Source organism: Miniopterus schreibersii, assembly GCF_964146895.1.
Source record: "Miniopterus schreibersii genome assembly, chromosome: X".
Classification (NCBI taxonomy): Eukaryota; Metazoa; Chordata; class Mammalia; order Chiroptera; family Miniopteridae; genus Miniopterus; species Miniopterus schreibersii.
Genome location: NC_138104.1, coordinates 43031517 through 43049763, shown reverse-complemented (window position 1 = coordinate 43049763; position 18247 = coordinate 43031517). Strand labels below are relative to the sequence as shown.

General features: G+C 35.4%; 1 protein-coding gene across 2 annotated transcripts in view; it reads right to left on the bottom strand.

The window, feature by feature from the left end:
* The window catches only part of CHM (CHM Rab escort protein), a 214379-nt gene that overhangs the window by 46953 nt on the left and 149179 nt on the right, over positions 1-18247 (bottom strand). For both annotated transcript variants that reach the window (XM_081126003.1, XM_081126004.1), the window contains 2 exons: positions 1100-1204; positions 633-696 (listed from right to left, as the gene is read on the bottom strand). In XM_081126003.1, the coding sequence (XP_080982129.1) occupies positions 633-696; positions 1100-1204 (169 nt within the window). The remainder of the gene's footprint in view (positions 1-632; positions 697-1099; positions 1205-18247) is intronic.

Sequence of the window (18247 nt, the reverse complement as noted above, 5' to 3'; positions counted from 1 at the left end):
TATTTTTAGCAGTTAACATATAGAATAGGTCTGACAGTCACACTTACAAAGCTCATTTTTCAGTCACTGTAAAATATGGTCAGAAGGAGAAGGGGGCATACTTCTGGAATTTAGGTGAACAGACTGAGGGAAAACCACAGGTATAGAGACATTCCTATAGAATTGGAGGTGAGGAGGAAAAAGAGGGTATTGAAATGAACAATAGCCTTAAGGAAATATCAGAAAAGAAAATGTGTGTTAACACCAGGCCTAGTGGTAGGTTTACCACCAGTGTAGTAGGGTTAGTTACCATGAAGTCTTTTCCTCCAAGATTTTTAAATGTGTTCTCTCGGGATTATCTTTTTCTTCTCCTAACTATGTATTTTCAGTTTCAAAGAAATAGTTGTTGGAACACTAGGATTTAGTCCAATTTTCCTAGCATAAATCTGTTACATAAGACACAATTATTTGTTCTGTTGGAAGGAAATCTTTAAGAAACCAAGATTATTACATAATTACCATTATATATTTAAAAATGTATTATATTAGCATATATGGCTTAATACATCACATTTCACCAATATTAATTTATACATATTACCATGTAGATTAAATTAGCAACACATTATTAAAAAGTACAGGACTAAAATTACCTGTTGATCTGAATCTGCTTGTAGTACAGATCTATCTGTAATCAAGACTGCCCTGGAAATTTGCCTGTAATGCACAAAACAGTTAATCAGTGATTCAGATTCCATGGATAAGTTTCATTTACAGTTATATAACCACCAGAAGGCATGTTTCAAAGATTTAAGTCACAATAAAAGTGTCACCTCCCCAAACTGAGTCAAGTTCTGCTTTAATCTTTCCTTGGCTCATGAAAGGAAGAATATGTGACCTGCAGACAAACCCCAGCTGATGCAAAGGAGTTAAAATTAGGCTAGGTTCCCCCAAAACCAGACACTATACGAGAACAATGGTAACACATTCAATACATCTTTTATTTGGTATATATTTGCATCTTACTTGAACAACAGTTATACAGAAGTGTCAATGTAATCACAAAGCTAAACTTTCCTATTTCACATTCCCTTGGACAGTGGGTGAAGCGGTGTCTTACCTGTATTGCACGTGCGAGCATGTGTTCTCAGAAAAGTAACTGTCCTCCACAAGGAAATGCTTAGAGATTATTCTCTGACCAAACTGATCTATGATTGCTTTGCATCTACAAAGAAGACAAGCATAGCAAAAATGTTCTCATTGATGATTAAATAATTGAGCAAATGAACATAATCAGCTACCAATTTTGAATCTAAAACCAACTCCTTAGAAGATAGGATTTTAAAATTGCCTATAATTTCACATTTTTTTACAAAAAAAACCTGACATTAAATACAGAATACATATTTTTATTACTATTTGAAGTATTTTAAACTATAAAATAAGTATGAGATATAACTTACATATTTATTTTGAATGGCATTATTAAGTAAGAACAAAGTTAGGACAAGTATATAGTATAAGTTTTTCTAATGTTTAGAAACATAGAAGCTTTTTCCTTTGTTTAGAAAACAGGGTTTTTTTACCTTAAGAGATCTCAGAAAAGGGGAGAAGTTGATTAAATATCTTGCTATATCATTCACAGCCTGTAAAAGCCACTAAAGGCTTTTTATTTTTCTGTTACGTGTTGCTTTTTCTTTTGTTCAAGAATAGCTCTCTGGTCGCACGTGTGATAATGTTTTAGACAAAAAAAAAAAAGGCCTAGAGCTTCTTTTAATATGTTTCCACTTTACTTCAAAGGATGATCATAGAAAGATTTCTTTCAAGTGCTGTTTCCAAATAAGGAAAACACTTATGCATGGACATTATCAGGTCTCTGTCATCTGATATGTGCTGGGACAATGAATCATACAGAACCCTCCATTGACCTTCTTTCAATGTGTCTAGATAAAAGGATGAAAATTAGAATCCATCTCCTTGCAGTGCCACAAGTTATAAATGTACTTTATAGGGCTCATTATCCAAACTAATGGACTAAGGGTAACATCCTTGAAATGGACTTACCAGCACTGACAAAGCCAGTATGCAATATTTCAGAAACTATATGCAAATGCCTGCATGTTTGCTGTACCTTTTTATTAAGGAAACATCACAATTTACTTTTGTCACAGCTTCTCCCTTTGGGACCAGAATTATTTTATTAGAAACACACTTATGAGTATGTCTTAATAAAATGCAAGCAAGAAATTTAAAACCTAAACCGTATTTTAAATATACTGGTATAAATTAAAATATGCTGTCTCACTCTAAAATTAAGTCAAATAAGAGATATTTACCAGGCAGAAAGGCATTAAAAATAAAATGACAAACACACTAGACCAATAGTGAGATGAAGTTAAGGTGTATTTCCTAAAGGCAGATGATGATATGCCGGTATTCTTGAATAAATGGTGTGCCACTGTTGTTGGGATAGACTATGATATCTCCTGATGTTAGATATACATAATGTAAAGTTTAATCAATTAACCACATATTAATGCATGTTATGTTACATTAATATTTGTGATTTTCCTCATCACCTCTCCTCCTTTCTCTACTCAACTTATGTTCCCATGTATATCTCCTCACATTTCATTGAACTAGAGCTCTTACCTTATAAAATACTTAACTAAATAGATATAAGGAATTTATACCTGAATACCATACTTTCCAAAATAATTACTTAAAAAGTAAAAAGGAACGTTACTCACTCAGACTCCTGTTTTAACACATTCATATACAATTTGATACACAAGGTACTTTAGGCAATGAAGAAATCTCCTGATCCATCATTAAACACTGATCCCTATTTGTCCTGAAAACACTGACAAGCTTTTTTCTTACTTTTAATTCAGAGACTATATAAAGTCAAGAGGGAATAATCTGGGCAGAAAAAAGAGGGTGTTAAAATCTTCTATATCTTGATAGGGATTTGGGCTATATAGATATATCACCTGTCAAAAGTCAGCTAATGAGCACTTAGATTTGGGCATTGCACTGTATTTTCCATCAAAAGAAAAAGCTGTAAGTAAATATTAAATTCTAGTTAATGATCTGCATGCTGAGGTGTTTAGAAGGAACTGTACTTATTTCTGGACTTTACTAGGAAATGTAAAAAACAAGAGTTTGTAAAAAAAAAAAAAAAAAAGTGAAAAGGTGAATTGAAGGATAAACTTTTGAGTAGATATATGATTAAGTAAGTATGTTAAAATGTTAATGGTAGGATCTAGGTGGTGGATATACAGGTGCTCACCCTGAAATGCTTTCAACTGTGGTGCAGATTTGAAATATTTCATCATAAAGTGTTGGACTAACATTGGCAGGGAGTGGTGTTAGTATAAATCTTGGACTCCAGTCTTAGTCTTTTCAAAAAGCTCCCATTTAAATAAACCACACAATTAAACTTGCCCATAAGCTATGGAGAACTTGCTTTGTAGGAGTCCAAACTCTAATGGGGCTGCCACACCTTTGGTGACAGGTAGACATTGGTTTCAGAAGTTATGGTATTAGAAGGAACTACTGGGAACACTCAAAATGGAAGTATGGGGGCATGGGGATTAGGGAGTTCAACAATGCAAGGACAATATACCAACAAATGTGCCTCTTTACGTTGAAGCTTCTGGATGAAACAGTGATTCTCAGAGGAGGAGGAGAAGGAAGCAAATCAGAATCACACCTGGGGGACTTTTTCAAATTACAAGTACCCCTGGAGATTCTGATAAGCTCCCAAATCCCAGGGAAGAATCACCATCAAGTGTACCACTGCTACGATTGTATCTATGCTGTGCTAGGTGGAGAAAAGTCAAGAGCTACTGCTACGGAAAGAAATATATTGATTTCTGCAGTAACTGACGTTATGGTCACATATGCTCTGTCAGTCTCGTAGATGATAATAGCATAACTCGCCTGATAGTCTCCTTCTGAAGTACTAAGGCTCTAGGCCCGAACAATTCAAAGCAAGATGCGCTTAAGTAAGTGATAAGATTTGTTTTCCCCTCAGACACTTGACTTACTGTCATATATTTGGCCTAATTGGGAGAACAATGAAGAAAGGAATATTGACTTGGGACCTAGACTTTGAGTTTGTATTATAAGATTAATATAAAAAATTAGATGACATTCAGGTAATGGAAAACAGCCAAATGAAACAGTGCTGCCAGGGACATTAAAAGACCCTCCTGCCAACCCCTTCTGCATGAACCTGAGGAAGCCATTAAAGATTAACAGCATTTTGGATTTAGTGGAGGGCCTTGCTGAGCCTCATAAATAGTAAATTGAAGAGGAACATGATAGGAATTCCCAGTTACAGGGATACAATGACAAAGCTGACCATAAGAATCACTGAAGCCAGACAGAACATTTCTAGAGCTGAGCTTTCTAAATCAACAAATCACAATACTTACTCAGTTCTTAGTGCAATGACACAAGAGTATAAATAGCAAAATAACAATAAGGAAGAAAACACTCAGCAAGATGAAAACTCTTTATCTGGAATTTGGCCCAGAAGAGAAAAATAACATTAAAACAGGCATCTGATTGCTATTATCTTCAGAATTAATATCCCAACTAATTGTATGGTAAGGAGTGCAGAAATCACATAGGAAATAATTTTTAAAAACATTAAGGAAATTAGAAGATTCCAAATCACTGAAGGAAACAAAATAATTCTCCCTACTAACTATGCCCTTCCATGATTTCTCAAACACATTAGTCCACATGCCACCTCTTCAATGACACCATTCCAAACACTTATCATTCATTTCTCTCAGGTAAAAATCCACTCCAATAGTTTCAAACACCATTAACCTGCTCTGACCAAGCCAAAGTTCTGTATCCATATTTTAACCTGTTTATAATCTATTTTTTCTGGAGAGACTCCAAATGCTTTTTAAACCTAGCATGCCCCAAACTGAGTTCATCATGGCTCCTCATTTGCTTACCCCCTTGAAATTCCCTATCTCGGGTAATGACATGACCAGCACTTAAGAGAGTTTCGCTCAAAATCTCTGTTTCTACATCTAATCTGCTACTCAATTTTCATTCCATCTTATAAATATTTCTTCAAACTCACATCTTTTCTCCATCTCTACTGACACTTACTTAGACTCTTGTGAAGTCTAATAAGACAATGGACAACTAGCAAGTTGGTAGCTCATTTGCTCGATATAAATGTATGCCATGACAACCATGTGCCAACTACTGTTCTACGAGGTGAAACTAAATATATCTTGTCCTAAAGGAACTCCCAATACAATGAAGATTCAGACACAAGCAATTATAAGACAATGCCCAAGTCCAGTGATACGAGATAAGGACAGGGCATCCAGAGATTACCAAGGTGGGGTACCCAACTCAGAGTAGCTGCTTTTGAAGTAGGAAAACCAGTTAAGCAAGCAAATAAGGAGAAGAACACTACATGTAGAAAGGCAGCATGTGCAGGGGTACAAAGGCAAGAAAGAGAAGTACAGTAGACCACAAGCAGTCCCCTGTTGATTGACAATAAAATGGAAGTGGGGGTTGGGGGGAGAAGAGAGATGAGCTTAGAGAGGCAGGTAAAGGCCAGTTCCCCAAGCTTCACGTGTCATGTTAAATGGTCTTAGACTGTATTCTGAAGTACTATAAAGCCACCGACACTTTTTACACAGGGACAGAGCCAGATCTGCATGTTGAACAGATCTCATTGTGTAATTATCTCCTTAATTTATTTGTTCTTTAATGATCTCTAGTAGATTCTAAAGTCCATGAGAACAAAGACCATAACTGTCTTGTTCTCTGCTGTGTCCCCAGTGCCTAGCACACAGAAAATAACTAATAATTGTTGCATGGATGGCTGAATGGGTGGATGGATGATGATGATGGAATTATTCCATGCACGGGAACAGTGCAGAGGCAGAAATAAAGATACAGTCTCTCTAATTTAGGAGGTAAAGAACCTCTTTCTATCAGTGTTTCTTCCAAATCACTGCCAGAGTTACTAACTTAAAAGTAACAAATCTAATACTGTCATTTATCCACTTAAAACTGCCACTGATTACAGTCCAAACTCCTTAGTATAGCACAGAAGGATCTTCAGTATCCAATTACATTAACCATTGCTACTAGTTAACATGTACTGAGTTCTTGCTATGTTTACAAAGGGCTCTACATGCTTTATCTATTCACTTAATATTCAAAATAAGCCAGTGAGGTTGGTACTGTCATGCCTCACTTTACAGATTAAGAAACTAGAGCACAGAGAGGTTAAACAACTTGTTAAAACTCACTCAGGTAGTAAGTGGGAAAGTCAGGATATAGATCAAGGTCTATCTGACTTTAGAGCCTGCACTTTTTACTGTGGTCTCTTTGTACACAAGGGCAGGGCCCATGTTTTACTCATCTCTTTATCCCCACAGCAACTAGCATAGGGGTTGGCAAAAGTTAAATATTTAGAATATTATCATCCTTTTGCAAATAAGACACACTAAAATCAGGAATTCACTGACTTTCCTACAATGAGAAATGGTATTAAGAATCAATCACCTCATGCTTGGTCTAACACACTATTCACTACTAACTTACAAATATATAGGAAAGGTATAGTCATTCCTGACATCAAAAAAAGATGTCTCCAAGAAATAGACATAGGAGGAAATCAAGTAAGTGAGGAAATCAAGACAGCTAAAGTACGCAAGGAACACTAGCCAAGTAATTAAGATTACAGACATATCTGGTCCAAGGTTATCCACACCCGACCCTAATATCAAATACTGTATTGCTAAATGGCCAAATCTAATTTACAGGAGTTTTACATGGTCAGCACAACTGCAAAGGAAAAGAAAGGGGTTCAACAAGAACATTCAGTATTTCCAAAAATAGTTAACAGAGGGGTTCAGTATTAGAATTTAATAAGAGGGTATAGAAAAGAACTACTGATACCTATGTCCTCTGAAAATTAAGAAAGCAGAGCCAATGGATAATATAGCAAAGAATGCACAGTTAATGTAGATCTCAGGAAAACCAAATTAAACAAAAATGAAAAATAAGTTCTAGCTGAAAATAAGTATTCATTTGGTTACATATTCCATATTTTTTCTCTCCAAGTTTATACAATACTTCGATGTGTAATCACCAAATTAAACTCAATGCTATGATCGCTTATGCTTCTATCAGCTTTCTTCAATGGAAGGTGAAAGAAAAGCTCAAAAAAGGTATCAGTTTTTACCATTCATTCATTCATTCATTCATTCATTCATTCATTCATTCATTCACTTCACTTCACACATAGTTATTGAGCATAATAGGTGATAGGAACCTGCCCTGGTTCTGGAGATATGGTTGTGAGATCCTGCCTTTTCTTACAGGAAACTTAAAAACAATCATACGAGGGGACCTGACTCAGGGGCTGACAGAGGGTTCTGATCTAGTTCGCGGGATCAGGAAAAAAAACTTAGACCTTAGACCTGAGGCATGAGTAGCTCTTAATTACACCAAAGGGGACAGAAGTCAAGCGCTCCACACAGAAAAACAGGGAAAGAAAGACAATCTAAGACCAAATGCAAATCTTTGCAGATTCCTTGACTAATATTCTAATTATATTTAAACAATCGCTTGAGTCAACCTGATTCCTTAAAAAAGAAATATATGCCACATATGCCCAAATATGTGTTCAAGGCTATTCCCTCAAAAAATTATCCCTCATTTTATATTAAGTCCTTACAAAATACCTCTTATTACTGGTGCTCTCTCAAATATTTGATTTGTAACAACAAAGTAGTGTTTGGGAAAGACATATTAGCCTGAGCCAACTTCAATCAATGCTAGTTTTAGATATTTATGGAGACTATTTGACTTGATACAATGAATTTTTTAAAAAGAAGCAAAACATTATTTTAAATTTGGTAATTATTATTGATGGTGTGAATTTACACTTTTCAAGTATTTGTTGTCTCTCAAATAAAACTTACGAAGACCACTTAAACAATTCATTATGGTGAGAATATTGTAGACATCATGAATATTATGAATGCAGGTTAAATTTCAAAAACTGTTCTACTATTAAGGAAATAAGTGTTATGGCTTGGAATAAATTTTCCAATAGGAGAATCATACCTAGAATCCAAAATGGCTGTATCTTAAACAACCAAGATGAACAAGAAAAATATATTCATTAGAAAACTGGAGTTCTAGTAAAATAATGATATAATAAATAGCGTACACAGACCTTTTGTTATTTCATTTATACCCATAAAAGTAGGCACATACTAATTGTTAAATGTTTTTTCTCACTGGGACTGAAGATGCAAGTAAGGCCTACTTCTGGGCATATAAAACACTTTAAGATAATTTATTTCTTTTTATCTACTCATCTACTGATGGGCACTTGGGCTGTTTCCAGATCTTATTGTAAATTGTGCTGATATCAACATAGGTGCATATATTCTTTCTGATTAGTGTTTCAGGATTCTTAGGATATATTCCTAGAAGTGGATCACTGAGTCAAAAGGCAGTTTCATTATATGTGGCGTCTGAAGAACATAATAAACTGATGAACAAAATAGATTCAGTAACACAGAAGCATGGAACAGATTGATGAATCTCAGAGGGAAGGAGGGGGTGGGTTGGTGGAGGGGGAGAGATTAACCAAAGAATATATATGCATATATGCATAACCCATGGACACAGACAATAGTGTGGTGAAGGCCTGGGGGGGAGGGGTGGGTGTGGGGCAGAAGGAGTTAATGGGAAAAAAAGGGGACATCTGTAATACTTTCAACAATAAAGGTAATAAAATAAAATAAATGCAGTCTAAAAAAAGATCATTTATTTCTACATGTTGAGTAAAAACTAAGTGCTTTCTAGGTACTTTCAGTTAACTCAGTGAAAGCATGTCTTATCTGGAGGAGAATTGGAGATTACTGCAGAGTCCATCTAACTCATTTTACAAATAAAAAACTGACCCAGATAAAAGTGACTTGTCCACTGTCATTCATGGCAGTTATGAAGTTTCAGGTCTTCTCTCATTCAAGGGCTACCTGACCATGCATGCTTTAAGAGCTGTTAGACAACTGTTAAGTTCTAGATCTTTCTATGAAGATACAGAAGAAATGTTAAGTCAGTATCAATCTGTCTGCTATTTAAAATTCATATTTAATGCCAGAAGATCAGGAAGGTTCATCTTGATGAGGGTTTAGAATGAATTAAGATCCAGAGAGCCCAGTCCATCATGAAACAAAGTACCATAGGCTCAATCCTGAACTCTACCTTACAGATCAGTGTTCTCAGTGTCATGTAAAGATCTCCTCCATTAGATTCACTTGGCCTATACTTTAAACAGCAAATTCCCTGGCTGTACTCTAAGCACATTATCCAATTTCACTCCCCAAGGGTGAGGTTCAAAAATCTGCATTTTTTTACAAGTTTATCTGGTGATCCTTAAACACATTAAAATTTGAAAACTACCTAACTTTGGTGTTTAGATCCTTAGCTCTCATTCATCTGTCGCAAGTGAAATCTGCAGCAGATCATAAAGAAGAGTTCCAATGTTCACAGTTTGTAATAAAAACAAAGTCAAAGTTAAGGTAATGTAGCCTTTGTTCAACAAGTGCTATTACTGTATTAACACATCTATTTTTTTAGACAAACAAGAGCCATGCAAAATCACATCACTAAGAGTAACATGCGGGACTGGAATGGGGCACCAAAAAGGTATAAGGATCTAAGAAAATAAACACCAAACAAGCAACTCATTATCTCACTTTCCGTCATGGGAACATATTCATGATTCAAAATAAAAACATAAGGAAAAATGGCTTTAAAAGCCATAAAGACAACTATTCCTTCGTGAATCTCCAGAGAGTTCTTTGTGAGCCAATATGTGAGTATCCTGGGCCTTCAGGGACAGATTTTTCATGTTTCATTTACGTACTATCTTTCTGTTAAAGTGCTAAAAGTAGTTTAAAAGCCTTTAGATCATGTGTCTCTTTTATGTTACACTGGGAAATTATTTTCCTAAAGCAACTTCACTGTCTAAATATTACATGTTCTAGGGTTGACTCTTTTCTCCACTATATCTTAAAATACTAATTATCGCACTAGAACTAGTTTATACGAAGATAATAAACATTTTATGCCATTTAGACCATAGACAATTATTGTAACATGAAAGAAACAGCTTAAAACTTAGATGTTTAAGCTTCCCAGTTTAAGATATTAAGGTACTTTCTGAATGAAAAATCCCTTTTTTGTCTTTCTTTTTATAAAATTTGTTGGGGTGACATTGGTGAATAAGATGATATAGGCTTCAAGTATACAATTCTATGATACATGATTTCATATTGCATTGAGTGCCCACTGCCCAAAGGCAAATCATGTTCTGTCACCATACATTTGGCCCCCTTTACCCTTTACTACCCCACCTACTCCCGCACCCCTCTGGTAACCACCATATAGTTGTCTGTGTCTATGAGTTTTTGTTTTCTTGTTTATTCATTTGATACCTTCAGTTTTATTCATATGAGTGAAATCATATAGTTCTTAACTATTTCTGACTGACTTATTTCACTTAGCATGACATTCTCCGGGTCCATCCATGCTTTTGCAAATAACAGAATTTCATATTTTCTTATGGCTGAGCAGTATTCCATTGTGTACATGTACCACATCTTATTTATCCAATCATCTACTGAAGGATACTTGAGTTGTTTCCATGTCTAGGCTACCATGAATAATGCTGAAATGAACAAAGGGGTGCATATGTCTTTGCAAATAAATGTTTTCAAATTCTTCAGGTACATAACCAGAAGGAGGGTTGCTTGGTCATATGTTAATTCTATTCTTAATTTTTTGAGGAACCACTGGACTTTATCACCAGCAGTCAATGAGGGGTACTTTTTCTTGACAATCTCTCCAACACTTGTTATTACTTGTGTTGCTGATAATAGCCATTCTAACAGGTGTGAAGAGGTATCTCATTGTAGTTTCTTTTTTTTTAGGAAATAAAACTTTAAGTTTTATTTGATGTTATATAAAGTAGAAGAATGGAGTCCACAGGGCGCTAATGTCAAGAATCTAAGAATTTAAAAAGAAAAAAAGGTGACTGATTATATTTTAATGACCAATGCAGATGATACACAGATTGCAATCTAAATTTTAAAATTAGTTTTTACACACCTAAATTTATTATTTTTAATTTTTTATTATAATTGTTGTATTACAGATGTCTCCTTTTCCCCCCCACTGATCCCCTCCAACAAGCATCCCTGCCTCACAGGTCTTCTCCACACTGTTGTTTTTGTCCATGGGTCATGCATATATGCATCTAAGTTCTTTGATTAATCCCCCCCAACCATTCCTCATACCCCACCTTTCATCTGAAATTAGTCTGACTGCTCCATGGTTCTATATCTCTGTATCTATTTTGTATGTCAGTTTATTTTGTTCATTATATCCCACATATGAGGTGAGACCATGTGGCACTTGCCTTTCTCTGGCTGGCTTATTTCATTTAGAATAATCTTCTCCAGGTCCATCCATGCTGTCCCAAAAAGTAAGAGATCCTACTTTCTTACAGCTGCATGATATTCCATAGTGTAAATGTATGACAGCTTTTTTAATCCACTCATATACTGAGGGGAACTTGGGTTGTTTCCAGATATTACCTATTGCAAATTGCAATGCTATGAACAAAGGGGTGTGTAAATTCGTTCTAATTGGTGTTTTGGATTTTGTAGGATATATTCCTAGAAGTAGGATCACTGGGTCAAATGGCAATTTCATATTTAATTTTTTGAGGAAACTCCACACTGTTTTCCATAGTGGCTGCACCATTCTGCATTCTCACCAGCAGTGTACTGTACTACAGTTCGCTTTCCCCACATCTGCGTGAGCACTTGTCTTTTGATGATTTTCTCATAGTACCATTCTGACAGGTGTGAGGTGATATCTCCTTATTGTTTTAATTTGCATCTCTGATGATTAGTGACTTTGAGCATTTTTTCATATGTCTCTTGGCGACCTGTATTTCCATTTTGGAGAAGTGTCTATTTAGGCCCTTTGCCCATTTTTTAATTGGATTGTCTTTTTTTGTTAAGTTGTATGAGTTCCTTATATATTTTGGAAATTAACACTTTATCACATGTACCATTGGCAATGTTCTCCCATACAGTGGGCTTCCCTTTCATTTTGTTGATGGTTTCTTATGCTGTGCAGAAGCTTTTTATTTAGATGTAGTCCCACTTGTTTATTTCCTCCTTTGTTTCTCTTGCCCTAGGAGATGTATCAGCAAACATATTACCACAAGAGATGTTTGAGATGTTGCTGCCTACGTTTTCTTCCAGGGTTTTTATGGTTTCATGACTTACATTTAAGTATTTTATCCATTTTGAGTTTATTCTTGTGTATGGTGTGAGTTGGTGGTCTAGTTTCATTTTTTTGCATGTACCTGTCCAATTTTCCCAACACCATTTGTTGAGGAAACTATTTACTCCAGTGTATGTTCTTGCCTCCTCTGTCAAATATTAATTGAGCATAAAGGTTTGGTTCAATTTCTGGGTTCTCTATTCTGTTCTACTGATCTATATCTGTTCTTGTGCCAGTACCATGCGTTCTGATTACAGTGGCTTTTTGGTATAACTTTTGATATCGGGTATTGTGATCCCTCCAACTTTGTTCTTCTTTCTCAAGATTGTCGTGGCTATTTGGGGGTCTTTTTCGGGTCCATGTGAGTTTCATCTGGGCAGCTTATGTTGTCTGTGTCTGACAACATAAGAGAAAAAAGAAAAACATATTCTTTTTAAATTTTTAAATTTTAAAAATTTTTGAATTATTATTATTTTTTAATTTATTTTGCTTTGCTTGTTGGTTTTTGTTTTTGTTTTTTGCTTTGTCTTTTGTTCTATTATCAAGATTTCTTTGATATTCCCTGCTCAACTGCTGGAACATTATCATCATAACCAATAAGTTTACTGCTTTTTTTCTATCGTTTCCCCCATATCTCTTATTGGACTCCCTCCCTGCCCTTACTTTTTCTCTCTTTCTACTGTCATTCCATTGACATAACTTTTTTTTTTCTCTTTCTTTCCTTTTTCTGCTTCCTGTTTTCCTGTTTTTTTTGTTTGATTGCTAGCTTCTGTTTTTTCCCTTTATTGTAATTTTGTTTTTTCATTTTTAACTGCTGTCCTATTCCTATGCTCTACCCATAAATTTTTGCTCGCCCCTCTTTCAGAATCTTTTCTTTGCCCCTATGATCTCCCAGTAGCTCTTCTATTTTTTATATTTATTTTAGTCTATTATTTTTTTCCCTTACTATGAGCAATAATATCCTTCTCTCCCTCTCTCTACTTCCTTTCTCTCTTTATTTTCTTTCTTTTTTGCTTTAATATATGTGTTTTCACATCATTCTCCCAAGTCTATTTTCATTTGGGACGTTTTGATGGTGACTGTCAGGATATCTTGAAAGATATTGCTTCCTTCCTGGCAGTAAGGTTGTGTACTGTCTTGCATAGCCAGCACCAATACTACAACTCACACAGCATGATTGGGGCTGAGACACACAGTTAGCCAACCTGAGTGGAGAGTCCTCCCAGGAAAGGGCAAACAACAATCTAGACCCAATCATAACAGGAGAGACCCAAAGAATTGACAAAACGAACACCACAAAAGGGACACACCCAGAGTAAATAGCTCAGAAATACAAGGAAAACACACCTCTGGGCTCCACTGGACATACAACACAAAATCCCATCCCACAGGACTGGGAAGCAGCAAATATATCTAATATACAGATACAAACATTAAGAACCACCAAAATGGGGAGACAAAGAAACAACCCCCAAAACTAAAGACAAAGAAATATCACCAAAAAAAAGCCCTCAATGAGATAGAGTTAAGCAAATTATCAGATATAGAGTTTAGAGTAATAGTTACAAAGATGCTCAAAGAAAATAATGAGAATAAGACACTTAATGGAAAGGTCAGGTAACTTAGTGAAAACAGGAAAAAAGAGCTAAATATCATAAATAGAATCTGGCAGAAATGAAGAATGCTCTATCTGAATTAAGAATAAACTGGAAGGAGTTAAAAGCAGGCTCAATGAAGCAGAGTATAGAATAGAAAAAAAACAATCAGAGCTGCAAAAAGAAAAAAAACACTTAAAAAGCATGAGGACAGTATAAAGGAGATTTGGGACAACATAAAACAAAACAACATTTGCATCACAGGGGTGACAGAGGGGGAGGAAAGAGAGCAAGGGACAGAGAACTTGGAGGAGGAAATAATGACAGAAAACCTCCCTACGCTGGCAGGGAGAAAGCCACAAAAGTTCAGGAAGCACAGAAGGTTCCAAACAAGAGGGACTCAAAGAGACCCACTCCAAGACACATCACAATGAAAATGGCAAATGTCAAGGACAAAGAATATTAAGGGCTGCAACAGAGAGACAAGCAGTGACCTACAAGGGAACCCCCATAAGGCTAATAGCAGATTTCTCAAGAGAAACACTTCAGGCCAGAAGGGAGTGGCATGAAGTTCTCAAAGTAATGAAAAGCCAGAACATGCAACCAAGACTGCTTTATTCAGCAAGGCTATCATTTTAAATTGAAGGTGAAATAAAGAGCTTCCCAGACAAAAGAAGGCTAAAGGAGTTCAGTACCACCAAACCAGCATTGCAAGAAATGCTAAAAGGACTACTCTAAGAAAAAGAAGAAATAGTGAGAGAAACGCATATGAGCATAAAGGGGGAAAATGGCATTAAATAAGTATGTATCAATAATAACCTTAAATGTAAACAGACTAAATACTCAAATCAAAAGACATAGGGTAGCTGAATGGACAAGAAAACAGGACCCAAATATATGCTATCTACAAGAGACCAACCTGAGAGCAAAAGACTCACACAGACTAAAAGTGAAGGGATAGAGTGAAAAATTCCATGCAAATGGAAAGGAAAAGAAAGCTGGAGTAGCAGTTCTTATTTCTCACAAAATACACATCAAAATAAAGACCATAAAAAGGGACAAAGATGGTCACTACATAATACTAAAGGGATCAATCCAACAGGAGGAAATAATCCTTATAATTATATATGTACCCAATACAGTAGCATCTAATATACAAAAAAATATCTTAGGGACTTTAAGGGAAACATCAAGAGGAACCCAATTATAGTAGGGGATTTTAATACATCACTATTATCATTGGACAGATCATTAAGAAAAAAAATCAACAACGAAACACAGACTTTGTTGTGTTTCAAATGGATTTAATGGACATTTACAGAACATTTCACCTCAAAGCAGCAGAATACACATTCTTCTCAAGTGAATATGGAACATTCTCAAAATAGACCACATGTAAGAGCACAAGGCAAGTCTCTAAAAATTTGAGAAGATTGAAATCATATCAGTCATCTTTTCAGACCACAATGTCATGAAACTAGAAATCAACCAATATAAAAAAAGTCAAAAATATTCAAACACGTAAAGGCTAAATAAACAATGAATGAGTTACCAATGAGATCATGGAAAAAATCAAATGCTTCCTGGAAAAAAAAAAAACAAAATGAACAGACAATAACCCAAAATCTATGGGACACAGTGAGGGCAGTCCTGAGAGGAAAGTTCATAGCACCACAGGTATACCTCAAGAAAGAAGAAAAAGCACTACTAAACTATCTAACACAACAACTAAAAGAATTAGAAAGAGACAGCAAGAAAAGCTCTGAGGAAGTAAAAGAAAGGAAATAATAAAGATCAGAGCAGAAAATTAATGACAAAGAGAATAAAAATATATATAAAAAACTCAATGAAACCAAGAGCTGGTTCTTTGAAAAGATAAATAAGATTAATGAACGTTTAGCCAGACTCACCAAGAAAAAATGAGAGAGGACCCAAATAAATAAATTTAGAAATGAAAGAGGTGACATAAAAACTGACCCAACAGAAATAAAAATGATCGTAAGAAAATACTACGAGCAACTACATGCCATCAAACTGGACAACATGGATGAAATTCCTAGAAGCATACAATCTTCCAAAGCTGAATCCAGAAGAGGCAGAAAATATGAACGGGCCGACAACAATTAATGAAACTGAAGCAATAATCAAAAAACTCCCAACAAACAAAAGTCCTGGAGCAGATGGATTTACAGGCGAGTTTTACCAAACATTCAAAAAACAATTAAAAATCTCTTCTCCTAAAACTATTACAGAAAATTCAAGAGAAGGAAAAATTCCCAAGCTCTTTTTATGAGACCAGCATCATCCTAATCACAAAGCCAGATAAAGATACTTCAAAGAAAATTACAAGCCAATATTCCTGATGAACATAGATGCTAAAATCCTCAACAAAATACTAGCCAACCGGATCCAGCAATACATTAAAAGGATCATACACCATGACCAAGTGGGATTTATTCGAGGGATGGAAGGCTAGTATAATATCTACAAATCAATAAATGTTGATAACATCACTTAAACAAAATAAGGACAAAAGTCATATGATCCTATCAATAGATGCAGAAAAAGCATTTGACAATATCCAGCACCCAATTCTGATAAAAACGGTCAGCAAAGTGGGAATAGAGGCATCATACCTCAACATAATAAAGGCCATATGTGACAAACCTAAAGCCAACATCATACTCAGTGGTAAAAAACTATAACATTTCCCTGAAAAATAGGAACAAGACAAGGATGTCCGCTTTCATTACTCTTATTCAACATAGTAGTGGAAGTCCTTGACACAGCCATCAGACAGGAAGAAAACTTAAAAAGTATCCAAATTTGAAAGGAAGAAGTAAAACTGTCATTATTTGCAGATGACATGATATTGTACACAGAAAGCCCTAAATACTCCATCAGTGTACTACCAGATTGATAAATGAATTTGGCAATGTAGCTGGATACAAAATTAACATCTGGAAATCAATGGCATTTTTATACACCAACAATGAACTCTCAGAAAGAGAAACTAAAAAGAAAAATACCATTTACCATTGCAACTAAAAAAAATAAGATACCTTCGAATAAACTTAACAAGGGATGTAAAAGACCTGTACTCAGAAAACTACAGGACACTGAAAAAAGAAATAGAGGGAGATATTAACAAGTGGACGAATATACCATGTTCATGGACTGGAAGAATTAATATCATTAAAATGTCCATACTACTCAAAGCAATTTATAGATTCAATTCAATTCTTATTAAAATACCAACAGCATATTTCACAGAGCTAGAACAAATATTCCAAAAATTTACAGGTAAAAACAAAATACCCAGGATAGCAGCAGCCATCTTGAGAAAGAACAGAGTTGTAGGGATTACTTTACTGGATATCAAACTGTACTACAAAGTCATTGTAATCAAAACAGCCTGGTATTGGTACAAAAACAGACATACATATCAATGGAACAGAATAGAGACCCTAGAAATAGACCCACACAATTATGGTTAGTTAATATTTGAAAAAGGAGGCAAGAGCATACAATGGAGTAAAGACAGTCTCTTCAATAAATAGTGCTGGGAAAACTGGACAAATACATACCAAAAAATGAAATTAGACCACCAAGTTACCATACACAGAAATGAACTAAAAAAGGATAAAAGACTTAAATGTAAGACATGAAATCATAAAAATTCTGGAAGAAAACATAGGCAGCAAAGTCACAGACATCTCACCTAGTGGAATTTCACTGATACATCTCCTAGGGCAAGAGAAACTAAATAAAAAATAAACAAATGGGACTACATCACACTAAAAAGCTTCTGCACAGCAAAAGAAATCAGCCACAAAATACAAAGGAAACCCACAGTATTGGAAAACATATTTTCCAAGGATGTATCTGATAAGGGGCTAACTTCCAAAATGTACAAAGTACTCATACAACTCAACAAGAGGAAGACAATCCAATTAAAATGTAGGCAGAGGACCTGAGTAGACACTTCTCCAAAGAGGACATACACATGGCCAAGATACATATGAAAAAATGCTCAGTGTTGCTAATCATCAGAGAAATGCAAATTAAAACCACAATGAGGTATCACTTCACACGTCAGAATGGTTACCATCAACAAATCAACAAATGACATGTGCTGGCAAGGAATTGGAGAAAGGGGAACCCTGGTACACTACTGGTGGGAATGCAGACTGGTGCAGCCACTATGGAAAACAGTATGGAGTTTCCTCAAAAAATTAAAAATGGAATTACCTTTTGACCCAGTGATTCCACTTGTAGGAATATATCCTAAGAATCCC